We start from the raw sequence: 17,311 nt of genomic DNA, 5'->3' as shown, positions 1-17,311 counted from the left end.
ATCCACAGAAAACGCTCACCTTGGACACAAGAGCATGCGGGCTCAACTTGGGGCTGAGCAGGGCCGGGGATACTCAGAAATGGCCACTTTCCTGAGCCACATAAACTGCCTGGCTCTGGTGTGTGTGGTGGCCAAGCCCTGAGGGATGGGGCCATATGCGCTTCTGCAGTGGCCTCCCAGAGCCCTGAGAGGGAAGTTCATGGCAAATCCCAAAGGCCTGGGGTGGGAACCACCGTCCTTCAGCTGCTGTGAGCAGCTCTGTTTTCATCCCGGACACTCACCAGCCTGGAGCTCCTCTGGGTGTCGGTGTGACGACCGCACAGGTAATCCAGCTCAGCCTGCTGCTCACACAGGTGTTCCCTGTGGTAGGCAGTGGGTGGGTTAGGGGGTAGGATCCAAGCAGAAAGGAGGAGCAGGACAACAACTGACCAGGTACCCTCCCCCAGTATGAGGTTGACCATCTCACGATCTGGGGGTCCCTCTGTTATCCCAAGAACTCCGCAAATCAGTCAGCCATTACTAGGCATGTTGCAAAGATGCTTACACACGGATCCTGGTAGGCAGCAAGGAACTGGCCAGGGATGCCTGAACTGAGGAGGGCGTGGTGGATAGAGGGGGCAGGGGGCAGAGGCTGTGAGAAGACCAACAGGGGAGGGAAATGAGATCATGGGCCCAGTGCCAGAAAGGAGGACGACTCAGTGAGGAGCTGCAGAAGTGAGTGTGCAGCTGAGGGCCAGAGTGGCGTCGGAGAAGGGCAAGTTCCTTCGAGTGACAACCCAGGGCTGGGCTCACTCTTACAGTGGGCTCAGGCAGGGCTGCTGTCTGTCTGACCATACTGGTTGGGCTTTGCCCCTCCTCCCTGCTCGAGATGAGAGGGGACCCTCCAACCCCAAACCCAGGGTGCTTCAGGGGTTTGTAGCATCCTGGTTGGGTAACCAAGGAAGCAGGGAGTCAGGCCAGTCCTTCCCCAAGGTTCCTTCCCTCCTCAAGGCCAAGGACACACAGCTGTTTCAGCAGGGTCTACAGCCCAAGCAGAGCCTTCCAGAACCTTCTCTGAGCCTTAACTTCTCCTACTCTGAGAGCATTATCTAAGACAGAGTGAGGGTTTTGCAAACTGCTCCTTTCAGGGCACAGTGTGTCCTCCATCCCCTTGGGCAGAGCAGAGAAAGGGGGTGTGCCTCTCCGGTCTGACATCTGGGGACTTAGGTTGAAAATGCCTCCTAAGGCCATTCTCTTGAGGGGCCAAGGTGTGTCCCTCCAGCTGTGACTGTTCCTGCCCCATCCACAGCATGGAACCCTTCCCCCACCCCTGCCCAGGTTTATCTTATCAAGGTCAGTTTACTGAGTGACAGTGACATCAGGTGCCCCAACACAAGAGGGACCCCAAATGGGCTTGCTCATTTTCCTTCAAGCTTGGCCTGTTCAGCTCTCCTAGCTGGGACACCAGCACCTCCTTCAGGCCACACTCCGCAATCACAGGGTTAGCGTCCAGCTGCATCTATCCATACTCAACTAGACAAGCCTCTCCTGCCATTGTCTCTGGAGTCAGCTATCTCCTCTCTCTCCTTCCCATGCCTGCACCCTCACATCCTTCTCAACATGACCCCAAACCGATCCTGTCTCCTTCTCACCCCCCCCCCCCCAAATGAGTCCACCAGCAGCTTGAAGCAGTCAGAGGTTCTTGAAGCCCAGGCCCCAGAGCTTGAGCGCCTCCCTCACCACAGAATCTTCCATGGCTCCAAGCTCTCATAAGATGAACAGCCGAGGCCTCCACTGCTCACATGACCCTGAAGCATTGTCCCGTTGTCCCTCTGATGTCACCCTGTGTCCCTAGGAGTCCAAAGTCGGAGACCTCTGGCCTTCCCATTATCCCCAAAGGCCTTACTTCTTCCCCTATGGCTGTGCTGTGGCCGAGGCTGCCCAGAGCAGTTCCTTTAAAACCATGCCGACTCCTTCCTGCCTCACCCATTTTCTTCTGCAGCACCTACACCGCCCGACATACTTCTCAGTACTGCTGTCTGTCTGTCTCTCCCCACTCACCTGAGGCCTCTCTTCACAGCGTCAAAGATCTTCTTCACCTGCTGCGGCCGGGGGTCCAGGCAGAGCGAGCCCTTACGCAGTGTTCCATAAGCCCTGGAGGACTTGGCTGGCAGCCGTGACCTCACAGAGTTCCTGTTGATGGACTTTCTGTGGGAGGGGACAGAGAGTCAGGACAGCTGGCTGGGCTCCACTTCCATCACTTCCGAGCTGTGTGCTCTTCAGAAAGCTGAGGTTCTTAGAGCCTCAGTTTCCTCATCTGGAAGATGGGAGGCCTGGGTTTGAGGATGAAGAGGACAGTTACAAACCTTAGAACCAAAAACAAGCTTCTGCCGGGCGGTGGTGGTGCACGCCTTTAATCCCAGCACTTGGGAAGCAGAGGCAAGCGGAACTCTGAGTTTGAGGCCAGCCTGGTCTACAGAGTGAGTTCTAGGACAGTCAGGATTACACAGAGAAACTGTCTCCAGAAAGACAGACAGAAAAACAGACAAAAAGACAGAAAGGACAAAAGAAAAGAAAAAAGAAAGGGGCTTCTAGGGCATATGTAGTGAGCTGTCGGACTCCATGAATGGCATGCTCCAAGCACACACAGCAACATTGAGAGGACCAAATCCTAGCCCCAGGGTTCCTGCAGGGTACAAGTACTGCTCAGCTCCAACCTCTTCTGTGTCCCCCACCAGGGACAGCTCCCCCCCCCCCCCAGATCTGCTCTGTCACCTGTGGATTTTAGAGAAAGCGATGGCGATGGATAATTGTAACTATTGAACTGACATCCTGTGTGACCACCTGGCGGCCTGGGAAGGCTTGCCCAAATCAGGTTGATCAACGGGGCATGCTGTCTTGGTGACCTTAAGTGATGTGGGAAGAGCCAGCCTGAAAGTGGGCAGCACCATTCCCTAGGTTTGGGCCCTGGAATTTGTCAGAGTAGAGAAAGCTTGGCAGACAACACGCAAGGTTTGTTTTTCTTGCTCTTGACTATAAAAGCCATGTGACTGCCTCCGGATCCTGCCTTGACTTCCTCCTATGATGGGACTGGGACTGTGAGCAGTGTATTAAGACCCTGCTTTAAGAAAGGCACAGCCAGGCCTGGGGTACAGGCCTCTAATTCCACCTAGGGAGGTACAGGCAGGGGGCTAGGGAATTCTAGGGAATCATTAGCAACAGAGTTCAAGGCCAGCTCCAGACACATGAGAGCCCATCTGCATAACTGTAAGATAAATAAATAGATAGGTCCCCTCTGCCTCTGGGGCTCACTAGCTCTGGGATTTTGGGGGTCACCCACACACTGAAGACATGGCTTTTCTGGGTTCTTTCTAACGTCCCTGAACCTTTTTTCATGGTTCTTTCCTTTTTAGATAGGATCTCACTCTGTCCTCCGGCCTCAGCATCACAAGCGCGCTTTTAAAACCCAGGTGCTCAGGGCTTGTCCATCCAGATAGGAGCTCACTGAGCAGTCCCTGGTGGCCTGAGTCCCCCTGAGAGTCACAATCTATAGCGGGAGGCAGAGGATTGTGGGCGAGCAAGTCAGGCAAGGGGTGGGGCACAGGGACGTGGCTCTGCTCTTTCCTCAGCCCTGGGAAAAGTCACTGGGCTAGTTCTGGCTGGGTGAGATGCTAAGCATTCCACAGGTGGGAGACACAACACAGACATGCAACTTACTCAAACTAGGTCTGCTTGTCACCCTGTTTTGGGACCAACCTATGCCTGGAGTCCCTGAAGCTGACAGCCCAGCACATACCAGCCCACGAGGGCCTTGTGCTCCTACTCAGCCCCTGTATTCAAACTGCAGTCGCAAGACTCTGAGCTCTGAGCCCACTCAGCTGGTTTCCTCACCTGTAGAGGGGAGGTAATGATGCCTGCCCCTCTCCTTGTCATGACAGTGACATGACAGACATTTGCTAAGTCCCTGCTATACAGATACCACCATTCCAGGGGACAGGACGGGACAGAGCCTTGACAAAGACAAACAAATGCCTGCCCTGAGAGATATAGGCCAGCTGGTGCGGTCAGTATCTGGCTCTCCCACTACTAAACTGTGTGGCCCTGGCCACTGATGGAGTCTCTCTGGGTTGGAGTTGTCTCTCAGTGAAGTGGGGGTCCAGGGCTGGGATTGCCAGGAGGGTTCTGGGGACTGATAAATACAAAGAACCCCAAGCCGCGTCTGGTAAACAGCAGGCACCACATGTTTGCCGAAGAGATAAGACTGGAACAAGCCTATCCGACAGGACCTAACACTGAGAAGAAAAGAGAAAAAGCGAAGTGGGCAGGGAGGGGACACCCCCAACCCCCAGCCGTGCCCGGGAGAGGGTATGCCACCACTGCTTGTCTCTGGTACTGACATTCACAGATTGTAGTAGATGACTCTCCAAAGCCCTTTCTCCATCCCCTTCCTCTCTCTCCCCATTCCCCATGGCCACATCACCCACCTCTTGGACCGGGTCCTCCACAAAGATGCCATCTCAGGCACAGACAGGCCACACTGCAGACAAGGGTACAGTGGGTTTCTGACAGATGAGAGTCCAGGCAGCCAGAGGGACAGTGAGGCAGGAGGTGGCTCTGGGTGGTGCTGCAGCCCACTTCAGGGGTCCACAGGCCCACCCCTTCCCTCTCCCTCGGGCTCTGGAGGTTCCAAGCCCAGCGCTGTCTCTGAGCCTCTGAGGACAGTGGCTCCGAGGGCTGGCACAGCGCAACCTGGTTGGTGAAATGAGGCTGCATGCTGCATGGCTGGCTGGTGTCACAGGGCTGGGAGCAGCCTCTGGGGGTGGATGTGTGTCACCAGCTTCAGGAGGACTCAGTAAATATTAAACAGCCCCAGGCCTGCCGGACAGGCTTCCAGGCACGTGCAGCCTGGTGCCCGGTGATCACAGGCAATCAAACAGCGCTGACCGTCATGACTGTCCCCAGCCTCCAGGCAGGGCAGTCCCTGGACTGACCGCATAGACTCCTGACTGCATGCCCATCAACCAGGCTGGCCACGGTCCTGTGCCCCGTGACCCATGGGAGGACAATGACAGCTTTACCACGCTGAGGCTCAACTCCGCGTGCTTCAGACGCGCTCTTCCATGGGTCTTTGGGTCGGTCACCAGCAGTGGTTTAAAACCGAGTTTGATGACCCGCCCCAACTCTTGGCGTCAGAGACACCTGCCCGACACTCCTGGAGAGGACAGCCCTGGATGCCAAGCTGCTGCTGTGCCTGTTGGTGGAAACTACTGTGGGCAGCTGGCACGGCTCTCCCACCCACAGAGCCTGCAAAAGGGACATGCCTGCACGATAGCAACCATTCACGCCTTCGTACTAAGTGATCAGATAACTTCCCCAAGTGAATTCTGTATCTGTGGGGTAGAAAGGCCCGGTTGGCCAAAGAGCTGGGTGGGCAGGGTGCAACAGAGGTGTGTCCTGCCCTGAGTGGAGTCCTGCTGGGCTGTCAGGGTCATTCTGCCTTAGCCACCCTGTGTGGCCCCTCACCTCTGGGAATAAGGGGCAGAGGTGAGACCTGCACCCCAATCCAGGTCAAACCAGTGTCAGACACTGGGGAGATGGACAGAGAAAGGAAATTAAAACAACCATGCAGGGGCTAGAGAGACCACTCAGCAGTTAAACAGCACTGACTCTGCTTACAGAAAACCTGGCTTGGATTCCCAGGACCCACACAGCAGCGCCTAAGTGTCTGTAACTCTAGTTCCAGATGATACAGTGCCCTCTTCTGGCCTCTGTGGGCACTGCATGCATGTGGTATATACACATGCAGACAAAACACTGGTATATACAGAATAAAAATAAAAGCTAAAAGAAACAAAAAACCCACTACACCTCTTCACTATCACCATGGGCAAACTTCTCAATCTTAGGGGACTTCCCAGGCTGAAGCTAATGGGATCTACTCAGGACTTCAGGAGCAGCTAAGGCCCAAGCAGCCCTGGGAACCCAGACCCTCGCAGCATCAGGGCTCACTTCTCTAGGCCACACACAGACATCACAGGTATCATAAGAGAATTGAATCACCTCCATCTTCCAGGAGTCCAGGGGCAGCAGAGTTGGGGATTTCCTTGGGACTTTTTGGACAGAAGTCCTGATGGGGCGTGAGGGGACACTTCCCATGGATATGGGGTGTTCTAAGGCCTGAAAGCCAACCGCAGGATGGAAATGTGGCATGTGATTGTCACCAGGTGGCCATGAAGAACACTTGGTCAATGCCTAGTGATGGCCAGCAGCCCCTCCTCTCCTCCTGAACCACACAGAGACCTCCGTGCCTCAGTGAGCCATCTGAGATGGTCCCAGGCTGTGCGTTCCTAGGCCAGCTCTACATACAGACCCCAAGGTCCGGTTCCAGGAGGCCCAGGCAGAAGCAGCATGGGAGGACCGATCTGAGAAACATCATTGGCTCCTCTGGTTTGCACGTGCCCCTCCCAGCAGCATTTATGCAGCGCCTGCTGTGTGTCTTCCTCACGGAGTCACCCACTGTCCTCGCCAAGGCTCACAGTCAGAGACTAAGACCAATCACCATGGGTCTCTGCCAAACTTTCTCATCTAGAACTTCTGCCCAAGCCTTCACTGGTCCCGGACACGGAGGATGTGTCCCCTAGTGTTCCCTCCCTCTCTGACCACAGCCCACGTGCCTCGCAGCCTGCTCCTCGCTGCCTCAGGACCCTCGTACTTGCTGTCTTCACATCCGATCACCGCCATCGGCTCCTGCTGAATGAAGCCTCTGCCGCTCAGGCCCTTGGGCGATATCACCTCCCTCTGCACCCTGTCCTAGGCCCAGCATAGCACCAGCCATGGCTGAGTTGATTTATTTTGTTTCCTTTTACTCCACTGATGGACCCAAGCGGGGCAAGGCCTGGGTCCCTCCCCACTGTTGCCTGCTGAGGAAGGAGGGCCCCCCTGAGACAGGCGTGGACTCTTCTAGGGAGAGTTCAGATGGGACAGGCCAGGGCAGAGGGGAACCTGCAGGCAGCCTCACAGGGCTGCTGTTGGGTGGATGTGAGTGAGGCACCTGGCTGGGCTGGGCCTGGAGTCTTCCCCAGGATATGCCGAGACAGCAGGGATAGGCCAGGGCAGAATATTCCGCCGGGACACACAGCATGTTCTAGGGCCTGGGAGAGAGAGAGAGATCAGAGTGGCTGAAGCTCGGGCTAAGTTAACTCAGGGCCCTGGCCATGAGGCCAGAATGACCTTGAGGTCTGAGGGTGGCTGAGGTCTTTAAGCACAAGCACGGGTGTGTGGCATTGTGGAAAATGGTTGCTGATCAGCTGACCAGACATCGAGGCTCTGTGCCCATTCTGGTGGGGACCTGCCCACCCATCCACTCAGGGGCCTTTGGTGTTCCCTGGGGGCTTGTTCCGTGTCCAGCTAAGACCACGGAACCTGGACTGGTGGGCCTGAACTCTTGGGGCTCTGGCCCCGGAGACAGAAGGGACTCATGGGGACAGGATGGAGGAGCCCAGGGTGGAGAGGCAGGCAGGGATTAATCCTCGAGGCCCAACCCACAAGGCTGAGCCAGCTGCTGTCATCAGAAAGCCCCACCCCCAGGCCCCAGTGTAGCAGCTGGAGCCAGCAGCCCGCCCAGTGTTTAACAACCATACAGGAAGCCACGCCCCTTCTGTGTTCAAAAGTGAGAAAACCTGGGCTCAGAGAGGTGAAGTCACTTGCCCCAGGTCACAGAGCCAGGACAGGCGGGCCCCACCGTCCAGACTTCTAAACAGGAAGAGCATTCCTTCACACTCCACCCCTAGGAGGCTAAGGCCAACTGGGAAGACATTTTGCTGTGTGACCCTGGAGTCTTGGCGCTACCTCTCTGAGCCAGGTTTCTCATTTAGTGATAAGCTCAGCAGGGTGACTATGGACACCAGACGATGTGGACCAAGCTGGCAGGAAATGACAAGTTTGTCCAGGAAAGGACGTACCCCCATAGCTGGCAGTCCCACGCCGCTGGCTGAGCTCCGGTGTCCCAACCCCATGCACTTGCGCCCTCCATTCCCACGGCACTTACGAGACCCTCCGGCTTTGTGCACTGAAGCCTGCGAAGGAGGCGCTGCGGCCCACGGTCCCCACAGCCCCGGCATCCCCAGGAGACAGGAAGCGCAACCTCACAGACATGGCTGCCACCTGCGAGGAGAGGACGGGAGAGTCAGCCTGGACAATCTTCAGCAGCATCTGGCACACACTGTGCCACCACTCCCATAGGAGCCGACTGCGGCTGCATGGGGGAGGTGTGGGGCAGCCGGGGGGGCAAGCGGCAGTTGTGGAGTCTAAAGCCAGGCCTCTGTCTGCCTTCATGCCCAGCCCACTGGCTGTCTTGCTCCCCCTCCCTGCTGAGCACCCTGCGGAGTCAGAGCCCAGCGCCTACTGATGCCAGCTCTGTACTGGGCACACTGAGTGCACAAGACAGCAGCGTGTGGACAAAGGTCCTGTGACACCAGAGCTGTGACCTGGAAATAGAACAGGGTGGCAGCCCCTGGTAGAACTGGGGGGGGGGGGTACAGAACACGGATCCCCAGGGAGCCAGGTCCCGCTAGGGAGGACTTTGGCCTCCCAGCTAGGCAGAGGTACCTAGGAGTCATGGGGTGGATCAGAAGCAACGGTGGCAGACGTCAGGGCTGCTTTAAACCTGGGCCCACTGCCTGTCTCGGATCCAGGTTGTAATGAGGCCAGCCCACGGAGGCCGGCATAGCTTCTCTTTTTTTCCCCAAACCATCTCCAGGATGGAAAAATGGCCCCACATCCCTGGGGAGTACAGTACAGCGAGCTGGCATCTTCTAGAACAGGCAATCGGAAACTTCTTCATATCTAACCTAAATCTTGGCTGCTGCCATTTCATACTTTGCTCCTTAGCCAGGGTGGTACCAGTCTGAGGATTGCAGGAATGCTAGTGTCCACACAACCTAGGAATATCTCCACCCAGCAATACAGGCTGCCCTGTATTGGAACCCTGTCCCCGGCTTCTCTCACTTCCACTCCTAGGCATGCTGCAACCTCAGTCCACAGCTCCCACAGCTGCCCAGTGCTGGTCTTGCATTTTGTTTAGAGTCTCTCTGTCAGTGGCTCAGAGGCCCTGTGCACGCCTGTGCCGCACCTCTGCACGCCTGTGCCGCACCTCTGCTTGCCCGCCTGTGCAGTCCTGCAAACCTTCCCGGCCTGCCTCCTAGCCCACGGCGTCGCCCCACAGCACGGTATACAGGAAGGCATCTGAAACACAAAGCCAGCCTCGGTTCCAGTCAAGGTTTGGCCAGGGCCTTGGTGGTTACAACTTTAAAATGGGCTCAGAGGTTCTCAGAGGAACCAAGAGCTAGATGTGCTGGGAGTTCCCCGTGCACAAGGGTGTGTACCTGTATATGTGTATGTGCATGTCCGTGTGTGTGTGTGTGTGTGTGTGTGTGTGTGTGTGTGTGTGTGTGTGTGACTCACTGTGCACTGACTAGGGACCAGAGCCCCGAATGGATCAAAGGAACAACTTCTTGCCCTGGTGAAGGGATCTTGCAGTGTCTGCTGAGTCCCTGCTGGCTGTCCAGGGGCAACTGTTTCCTGCACACAGATGGGAAAGTTGAGGCAATGTGAGGAAGGGTGAAGCCCTGTGATAAATACAGCCGATAAGTTCCCCTACTCAATCCACCCTACCTCCTAAGGAGCAGGAGCTACTAATGGCTCAGTTGCACAGATAGGGAAACTGAGGGTCAGAGAGGCAGTGGAGACCTTCTGTGGACCCTAGTGGGGAACCGCAAAGCCAGCTTGGAGCCCAGGAGTGTATGTGTCTCACCTGGCTTCCAGGTATCATCACTAGAGACACAGCCCCCTCCCCAAGGAGAACCGCCTTACCCCTGCCATTGGCTTATACCAGCTCAGGGAGGCATTGGAGCCACTGCATCCCCTTCCTGGCTTCAGTCAGCCACAATGGGAATTATGAACACTCCAGCTTGGGCTGTCCCTCCTTCTATTGGGTCTCACCAACCCACCAAGGCTCCTGCCTTTGGTCTAGTCTAGGGTGGCTGTCACATTCTCCCACAGCCAGGCCAGAGAAAGAGGGAGCCAGGAGAGGGGCCACCCTGGGGTTCCCAAAGTCTTAAGTTTCGGTCCAGATGCTGAACAGTCCTAGTATCTGACAGTGACAGCCACTGTCCCCTGAGGGCTCGGGACAGGAGGCTGGGGTCCCCACAGACCAGCGACAGCCACTATCCCCTGAGGGCTAGGGACAGGAGGCTGGGGTTCCAACAGACCAGCAACAGACACTCCCCTGAGGGCTCGGGACAGGAGGCTGGGATTCCCCACAGACCAGCGACAAGCCACTGTCCCCTGAGGGCTAGGGACAGGATGCTGGAGTCCCCAAAGGCCAGCAACAGCTACTGTCCCCTGAAGGCTAGTAGGGACAGGAGGCTGAGGTCCCCACAGGCCAGCGACACCCACTGTCCTCCTGAGAGGGCTCCCCACAAGCCAGTGCTATGAGGCCTTATGACCCCACTCATCTCACTGTGAGGGAGTCAGCAATTCAGAGACCTGCGTCTTGCTCTGCAGTTGCCCCCAAGGACTGGCTTCCTGGACAGTTCCACCCTCTGGCCCTGGCCACCTGTCCTGGCCAACCTTCTTGGGTGTCTCCTGTATGGGATCTCCAGGTCTGGGCTGGGGTCAGAACCCTTTGTCCCCAGAATCCTTGAATCCTGCAGTCACCACAGATGGACCGTGGGGCTTGCCCTCCCCCTTGGCAAGGCTCCGTCAAGTGACTGTTTGGGCTCAGGGGTATCCAAAAGATTCCAGTTCATGAGAACTGAGACCCACAAGAGAGGCTGAACCTACCCCCTATTACTCCAGCAACCCCATAGAACAATGACCACCAGGCAAGATAGGCAAAGGGCAGATGGAGGGTTAGGTGGGACACCTGCCTTTTCAGGCTGCACACATCTGTCCGCTTTGCTCAGCTCAGCCACTTCAGAACTAAAGGAACTTCAGCGATATGGAAATGAAAGGGTATGGCTGTGCTCAGGACTGCGTTACAGGTTTCATGTAGCCCAGGCTGGCCTCAGACTTGCTATGTAGTTAAGGCTGATCTGCCTACATCCACCTCCTGAGATGACACTCAGTGTGGTGCCAGAACCCAAGGCCTCAGAGATGCCGGGCAAGCACTACCCACTGAGCCACATCCCCAGTCACCAACGACACCATCACAGAACCAGTGCCTACTGGATTACTATTATCCCGGGCCCTGATGCAGACATGGCCCTGCGACTCCCACACCCCACAGGCCTTACACAGCCCACACCCTGCTCCCTGCCCAAGGCTGGACCACCTTGGTTCGTTAACCCAACACAAGTTCTCTTACTAGCCCTCTTAAATAAAGAAGCTGAGGCTGGGGCCGGAGAGATGGCTCAACCGCTAAGCACTTGCTGCCCTTGCAGAGGATCTGGGTTCAGTTCCCAACACCCACACGGCAGCTCCCAATCACCTGTCACCAGTTTCGGGGCACCTGACACCCTCTTCTCACGGACCTCCGAAGGCTCCTGCAAGCCCACGACGCACACACACACTGGTGACATGCGCTCAGGCACACATACACACATAAGAAAATCTTAGAAAAGAAACCGGAGTTGTCCTAGCGCCTGGGAAGCTGAGGCAGAAGGATAGCTATGACTTCCAGGCAAGCCAAAACTACATATTGAGACACTGTCTCAAAGCAACAAGAGAAACAAAGAAAATAGGCTGGGGGAAGAGGATGGCTCCTCCAAGGTTGTTGACGGGAAACCCCAGAGCTGAGACTCCAGCCAGCACACTGCGCCTTACCCTGGAGCTGAGCTGCGCGCTCACCTCCCTAGGTGCACTGAAGAGCCCCCGACCCATGAACCAGCAGCTGAGGGGAGGAAAGAGCCTGGACTGAGCAGGGCTGGAAGGGACCCTGGCCACATAGCAACTGATCTGTGCATCCAGCAGCGCCCCCTCCTGGCCAGCCAGGTAAGGGTAGTTTCCCAATCCTGGATTGAGTTTGGGCTCCCTGGACTAAAACAGGCCAGCTCAAGATTTCATGAGCAGATGCTGACAAGCCCCAGGAACATTCTAGCATCCTTGATGCTTACACACAGGGACAACAAAAAGCGAAAAGCAAGACGGGCAACTGGGGCCCTTGAAGACCCCTTGGCCCCTCCAACTTCCTCTGCCGTGGCTGGCATTAGCCCTAAAGCTGCTAGCTGGGAACAGGGAAGCCCTGGTTATGCAGAGGGACCCTTGGGTGTCTCTGAGTCACCCTGGGGAGCCAACTGTCTGCAGGAGGCTAGGTGAGCAGTCAGGACCGACCGGACCCCTGGACAGAGGAGCAGGCACAACAGCTGCGGTTTCCAAACCTTTAGTGGCAGACAGGGCAACCTCTTCTCAGTCCTGCCCCTTGCTGCCTGGCTCTGGTTGGTGCCCGGTACCGCTGGGACCCTGCAGACCAGTTGAAGGCGGCTTCATGTGGACCTGCTTCCCCGACTCTGTGGGACCCTGGGGACAGTACTGGGCCTCTGCCCTCAGGTGCAGCCACAGGAAGCAGAAGTTCTGTCCACAGTCACCCTGTGTCACCGCCCACCAGAAACCTGCAATTTCACCTCATTGCGAGGCAAAGTGGCTAAATTTAGCATGGCAGGCTTGTGGGGCTCGGCTGCTTTTATGCCTGAGTCCCTCATTTATGGCTCTTTTTCTCTCCTAAATGATGGCCAGGGCTCGAATTGCCTTTGGCAGTTTCTGAAATAGCTCCCTTGGTACGGCCTGAGAGGAACTGGTAAATCAGACCCGGATGGGAATAAGCCTAAACAAGAGGGGTGGATGACCCAGCAGAAGGCTTTGGAACCAGACTGTCTGACCCAGAGGGGCCCCAGAGGGAGCCAACCTCTCATTTTACCACATGCTCACGTGACTTGCCTGGAAGAGGAAAAAAAACTGACCGCCTCCCCAGCTGAGTGGATCCACTGCTCCATCAAAACCCTCCACTGGGGCTGCCCCGGGGCTTTTGCACTGGCTGCCCTTTTGCCAGCTTCCTCTTCTGCAGGGTCTTCCCTTGAAGCCTCCTCTAAGCCTTCAGGGCTCACGGCTGAGGCCACTTCTTTCCAGAGACATCCTTGAGCAAGCCCTGACTGGAGAAGCCTTATCCCTCATTCTGCCTCATACTGGCTTGCATAACTGTAGGTCAGGGCTCATTACATCCTTCACAAGAATCTCTGTTCCCAGACTGGACCATTTCTGTTCCATGCACACCTCTGGGCGTGACCTAGTGGTGACTTAGTGAATGATGGAAGGGATACTTCTGAGGTTTCTCCTTCCATCTGCTTGCTCGGTGAGGGTCTTACTTAAGGTTCCTATTGCCGTGAGGAGACACCATGACCTCGACAACGCTTATGAAGGATAACATTTAACTGAGGCTGGCTCACAGTTTCAGAGGTGTTAGTCCATTGTCACATGGCAGGACATGGTGGTGTGCAGGCAGACGTGGTACTGGAGAGGAGCCGAGAGTCCTACATTTCGATCCACAGGCAGCAGGAAGTGAACTGTGTCACACTGGCAGTCTTGAACTTATGAGACCTCAAAGCCGGCCCCTACGGTGACACACTTCCTTCACCAAGGCCACACCTCCTAATAGTGCCACTCCCTATGGGCCACACATTCAAACCCATGAGTCTTTGGAGACGATAGCTATTCAAACTCCACAGTCAGATATACTAAGTACCTACTGTATGCAGGTGCTGGGCATACAGTTGTGGCTGGCCACTAACTAGGAGTGCCAGTTCTACTAGACGAATTGGCCAGTGAACCCCACAAATATATCTGTCTCTGCCTTGCCAGAACTAGGGTTACAGATGCATGCTGCCAAGCCTAACTTCTGGGAGTCAAACTCTCAGAGAAAAAGTCTGGCTTCATTGGTGGTTTTGTTAAGTTTTGGGGGTGGCAGTGTTTGATTTTGCTACTTTTTTTGATCCAAGGTCTTGCTATGCAGCTCCTACTGGCCTCTAACTTTCTGACCCCCTGCTGCTGGCTCCTGAATGCGGAGGTGGCAAGCATGTGCCACCACACCCGGCTGCTAAATTATTTTAAGGAAACCTCTGTTTAGAGCAGACTGTGTGTTTGTGTCTAACAGGTGTTAAACACAGGTCTCAGCTAAAGCAGAACTCCTGTCCCAGCCTGGCCCTGGCAGCCATGGGAGGAAGGATCAGGGGTTCCTCTGCCCAGCACAGCCCTGACACCTTCCTGCCCTGCTCAACCTGTGCCCAGCCCTTGACTCTCAAAACCTGCAGACTCACTAAGGGCCCGTACTGTGGGTGGACAGGCGGGTCCCCCAAATGGCTCACACAACACCTTGCCCACTTTACAGAGTGTGAGCATAGCTATTCCCAGCTGAACATAGGAGAGAGGGAAAGGCAAGTCTGCACTTGGCCCTCAAAAGGAAAAGCGGGTGATCCTCAGAATATGGTGTAGAGGGATGGCTGACACCAGAAGGAAGAGTTTGAGTTCAAGATGTTGAGTGGAATGGCGTGGTAGCTCTGTAATAACATGCTTGACTTGCATACATGAAGGTCTGGTTCTTACTGCCACAGTGAAGAGACATTGTGGAAAACTTCTAAGGTCAACCTCTGGCCTTCCGTGCACACACACATGTGCATACACACACACAGGTGAAAACATATCCATGTGAACATGCCCATGCCTGAAAAGACACACGTGACCAAGCTCTCCTTTGTTCCCGCCTGTGTTTTAGGGTGGACAAACTTTTCCCCTCAGAGGGAGAGTGCCCTGACAAAACCTACATCTCCTCGCAACTTTGCAACCAGCAGCGTCTCAGCCCCTGTCCCCTGCAAGAGACCATGACCAAAGACCCCCTTTTCTCAGACACACCAGAGTCCACCTCTTCGAGCCCAATCTACCCAGGCAATCAGCCACCCCTTCCTGGGCTATCCAGTAGCCGATGTGACTCTAGATATTGCTGTAGCTGGGGACATAGCTCAGCGGCAGAGCGCTTGAGAAGCTTAACGAAAGGCCCTGGGTTCCAGTCCCAGTACCACAAAAATAAACACAATAAAGTAACATAAAAGAGAAAGCAAAACAGCAGAAAATATAGATAAAACCAGCCACCAGCTGGCTACCCAACCTGGGCAAGAGGCTTCCGTGCAGTCTGGTCAGGAAATCAGCTCCCCAGGTGATGGTCCTCAGCCTGTGATACACTGCTGTCTCACCACCTCGGTGACCAGTTTCCAGCAGGGCCTTATCAGCCAAGATGGCAATTCCAGGAGGCGCCTCTAGGGTGTACACTGGAGCAGCAGAGGAGGGCAGGCTCTCCACTCCCTACCCCTCAAACTTATTTTTATTTTAGATGTATAGTGTCTTGCATATACTTTTTTCTGTGTACTGTGCATGTCTGGTGTCCACAGAAGTCAGAAGAAGACAACAGATTCCTTGGAACTGAAGTTACTGAGCCACTGGGTTGGTGCCGGAAATCAGACCCAGATCCTCTGATAAAGCCAGTGCTCTTAACTGCCGGCTACTAGCCCACCCTCCACCCATACTATCTTGTTTTAGTTTTTTTTTAGTTTTTGGTTTTCCGAGACAGGGTTTCTCTGTGTAGCCCTGGCTGTTCTGGAACGAACTCACTCTAGACCAGGCGGGGCTCAAACTCACAGAGATTCACCTGCCTCTGCTTCCCGAGTGCTGGGATTAAAGATGTGTGCTACCACCACCTAGCTTGTTTTGTCTATTTTGAGACAGGGTCACTATATGTAGTTCTGGCTGTCTTGGAGCTTGCTATGTAGACCAGGCTGGCCTCCAGCTCACAGAGATCGCCTGCCCCTGCCTCGCAAGTGCTGAGATTGAAGGTGTGCAGCACCACACCCGGATCCATCCCGTATGCCTTAAGTGTTGGGCCACAAACAGGAACATCAGAATGATTAAAAAAAAAGAAACCAAGATAGGATTGGGGTGTAGATCAGTTTACTGCCTGGAATCTGCAAGATCCTGGGTTCCATCCCCAGTATCAAAACAAAAAACAGAGGAAACCCTTGAATGTGGCCAGGCAAGAAGGCTCAGGGGGTAAAGGTGCTTGCTGCCCACGCCTGGCGACCGGAACTTCATCCTGGATGGACTCGGGTGAAGGAAGGAGAGAACTGACTCCACAGAGTTGCCCTCTGACAACACACACATCATGCATGTGTGCCATGCCTGCGGTGATAACAATTGGGAAAAAATTAAACCCTAGACTCGGGGTTATCTCAGTACAGTGACATGTAGCTATATACAAAATAAGACACTGCTTCTTCAAACATTCCCAAGGAACACTTTTGACACTAAGAATGTGATAATTTACATCTGTTTTTCTTTTTAAAAAAATACAATTTTTCTAGTCTTTTCCTGTGCAAAGAAATAATCACTGCCGCCCTCCCTGGTTTTGTCAAGGCATGAGGCGGGATAACATGGTTATATGCACAAAAATGTTCATGGCAGGGGGATATTAATTGGTTTGATATATTAATATTTAAAGTCTATTGACTAGGTATTTCTTTTTCCCTTTTTTTCCAGGGAGGTTATTTGCTTGGTTGTTATTTTGAAATAGGGTTTCTCTGTGTAACAGCCCTGGCTGTCCTGGAACTGGCTCTGTAGACCAGGCTGGTCTACAAACTCAGAGATCTGCCTGCCTCTGCCTCCTGAGTTCTGGGATTAAAGGCATGTGTCACCACCACCTGGCCCCTTTTTTCCTTTTTGAGACAGGGTCTCTCTACATAACCCTACTTATCCTGGAACTCACTATACAGACCCACCTGGAACTGAACTCACAGAGATCCAGCTGCCTCTGCCTTCCAAGGGCTGGGATTAAAGGCGTGCGTCACCATATCCAGCCTTTGATTAGGTATTTCTTATGATGAGAATTTTTGCAAGCCAGATGTGGTGATTCACACCTGCCTATGATCCCTGCACTTGTGAGGCAGAGACAGGCAGGAACGTTTAGGCCATCCTCAGCACATCTCAGAAAATTTGAGAGCAGCCTGGGTTACATGCAACCTCATCTCAAAGACTAAGAATAAGAATAGAAAGAAGGGGCTGGAGAGATGGCTCAGAGGTTAAGAGCATTGCCTGGTCTTCCAAAGGTCCTGAGTTCAATTCCCAGCAACCACATGGTGGCTCACAACCATCTGTAATGAGGTCTGGTGCCCTCTTCTGGCCTTCAGGCATACAAAGAGACAGAATATTGTATACATAATAATAATAAATAATAATATATTATTATTTGTTTAAATAATAATATATTACTATTTATTTAAATAATAATTATTTTTATTTA

At 54.3% G+C, this 17,311-nt stretch overlaps 1 protein-coding gene across 2 annotated transcripts in view; it reads right to left on the bottom strand.

Annotated features, from left to right (window-relative positions):
* Window positions 1-17,311, bottom strand: part of Ripor3 (RIPOR family member 3) — a 66,049-nt gene that overhangs the window by 17,740 nt on the left and 30,998 nt on the right. The window contains exons 1-4 of one of the 2 annotated variants that reach the window (XM_041670576.1): window positions 12,357-12,481; window positions 8,027-8,142; window positions 2,041-2,187; window positions 282-360 (exon numbers count right to left, since the gene is read on the bottom strand). In XM_041670576.1, the coding sequence (XP_041526510.1) occupies window positions 282-360; window positions 2,041-2,187; window positions 8,027-8,133 (333 nt within the window). In that variant the 5' untranslated portion in view covers window positions 8,134-8,142; window positions 12,357-12,481. Of the gene's footprint in view, window positions 1-281; window positions 361-2,040; window positions 2,188-8,026; window positions 8,143-12,356; window positions 12,482-17,311 lie in introns of those variants that run through there. The other variant, XM_041670575.1, reaches the window with a different exon arrangement.

The sequence above is a fragment of the Microtus oregoni genome, unplaced genomic scaffold (genome assembly GCF_018167655.1).
Source record: "Microtus oregoni isolate MIOR12 unplaced genomic scaffold, Mior012 000020F_ref0000438, whole genome shotgun sequence".
Taxonomy (NCBI): Eukaryota; Metazoa; Chordata; class Mammalia; order Rodentia; family Cricetidae; genus Microtus; species Microtus oregoni.
Note: the sequence above shows the minus strand (reverse complement) of the source record. Positions and strands in the feature narration are given on the sequence as shown.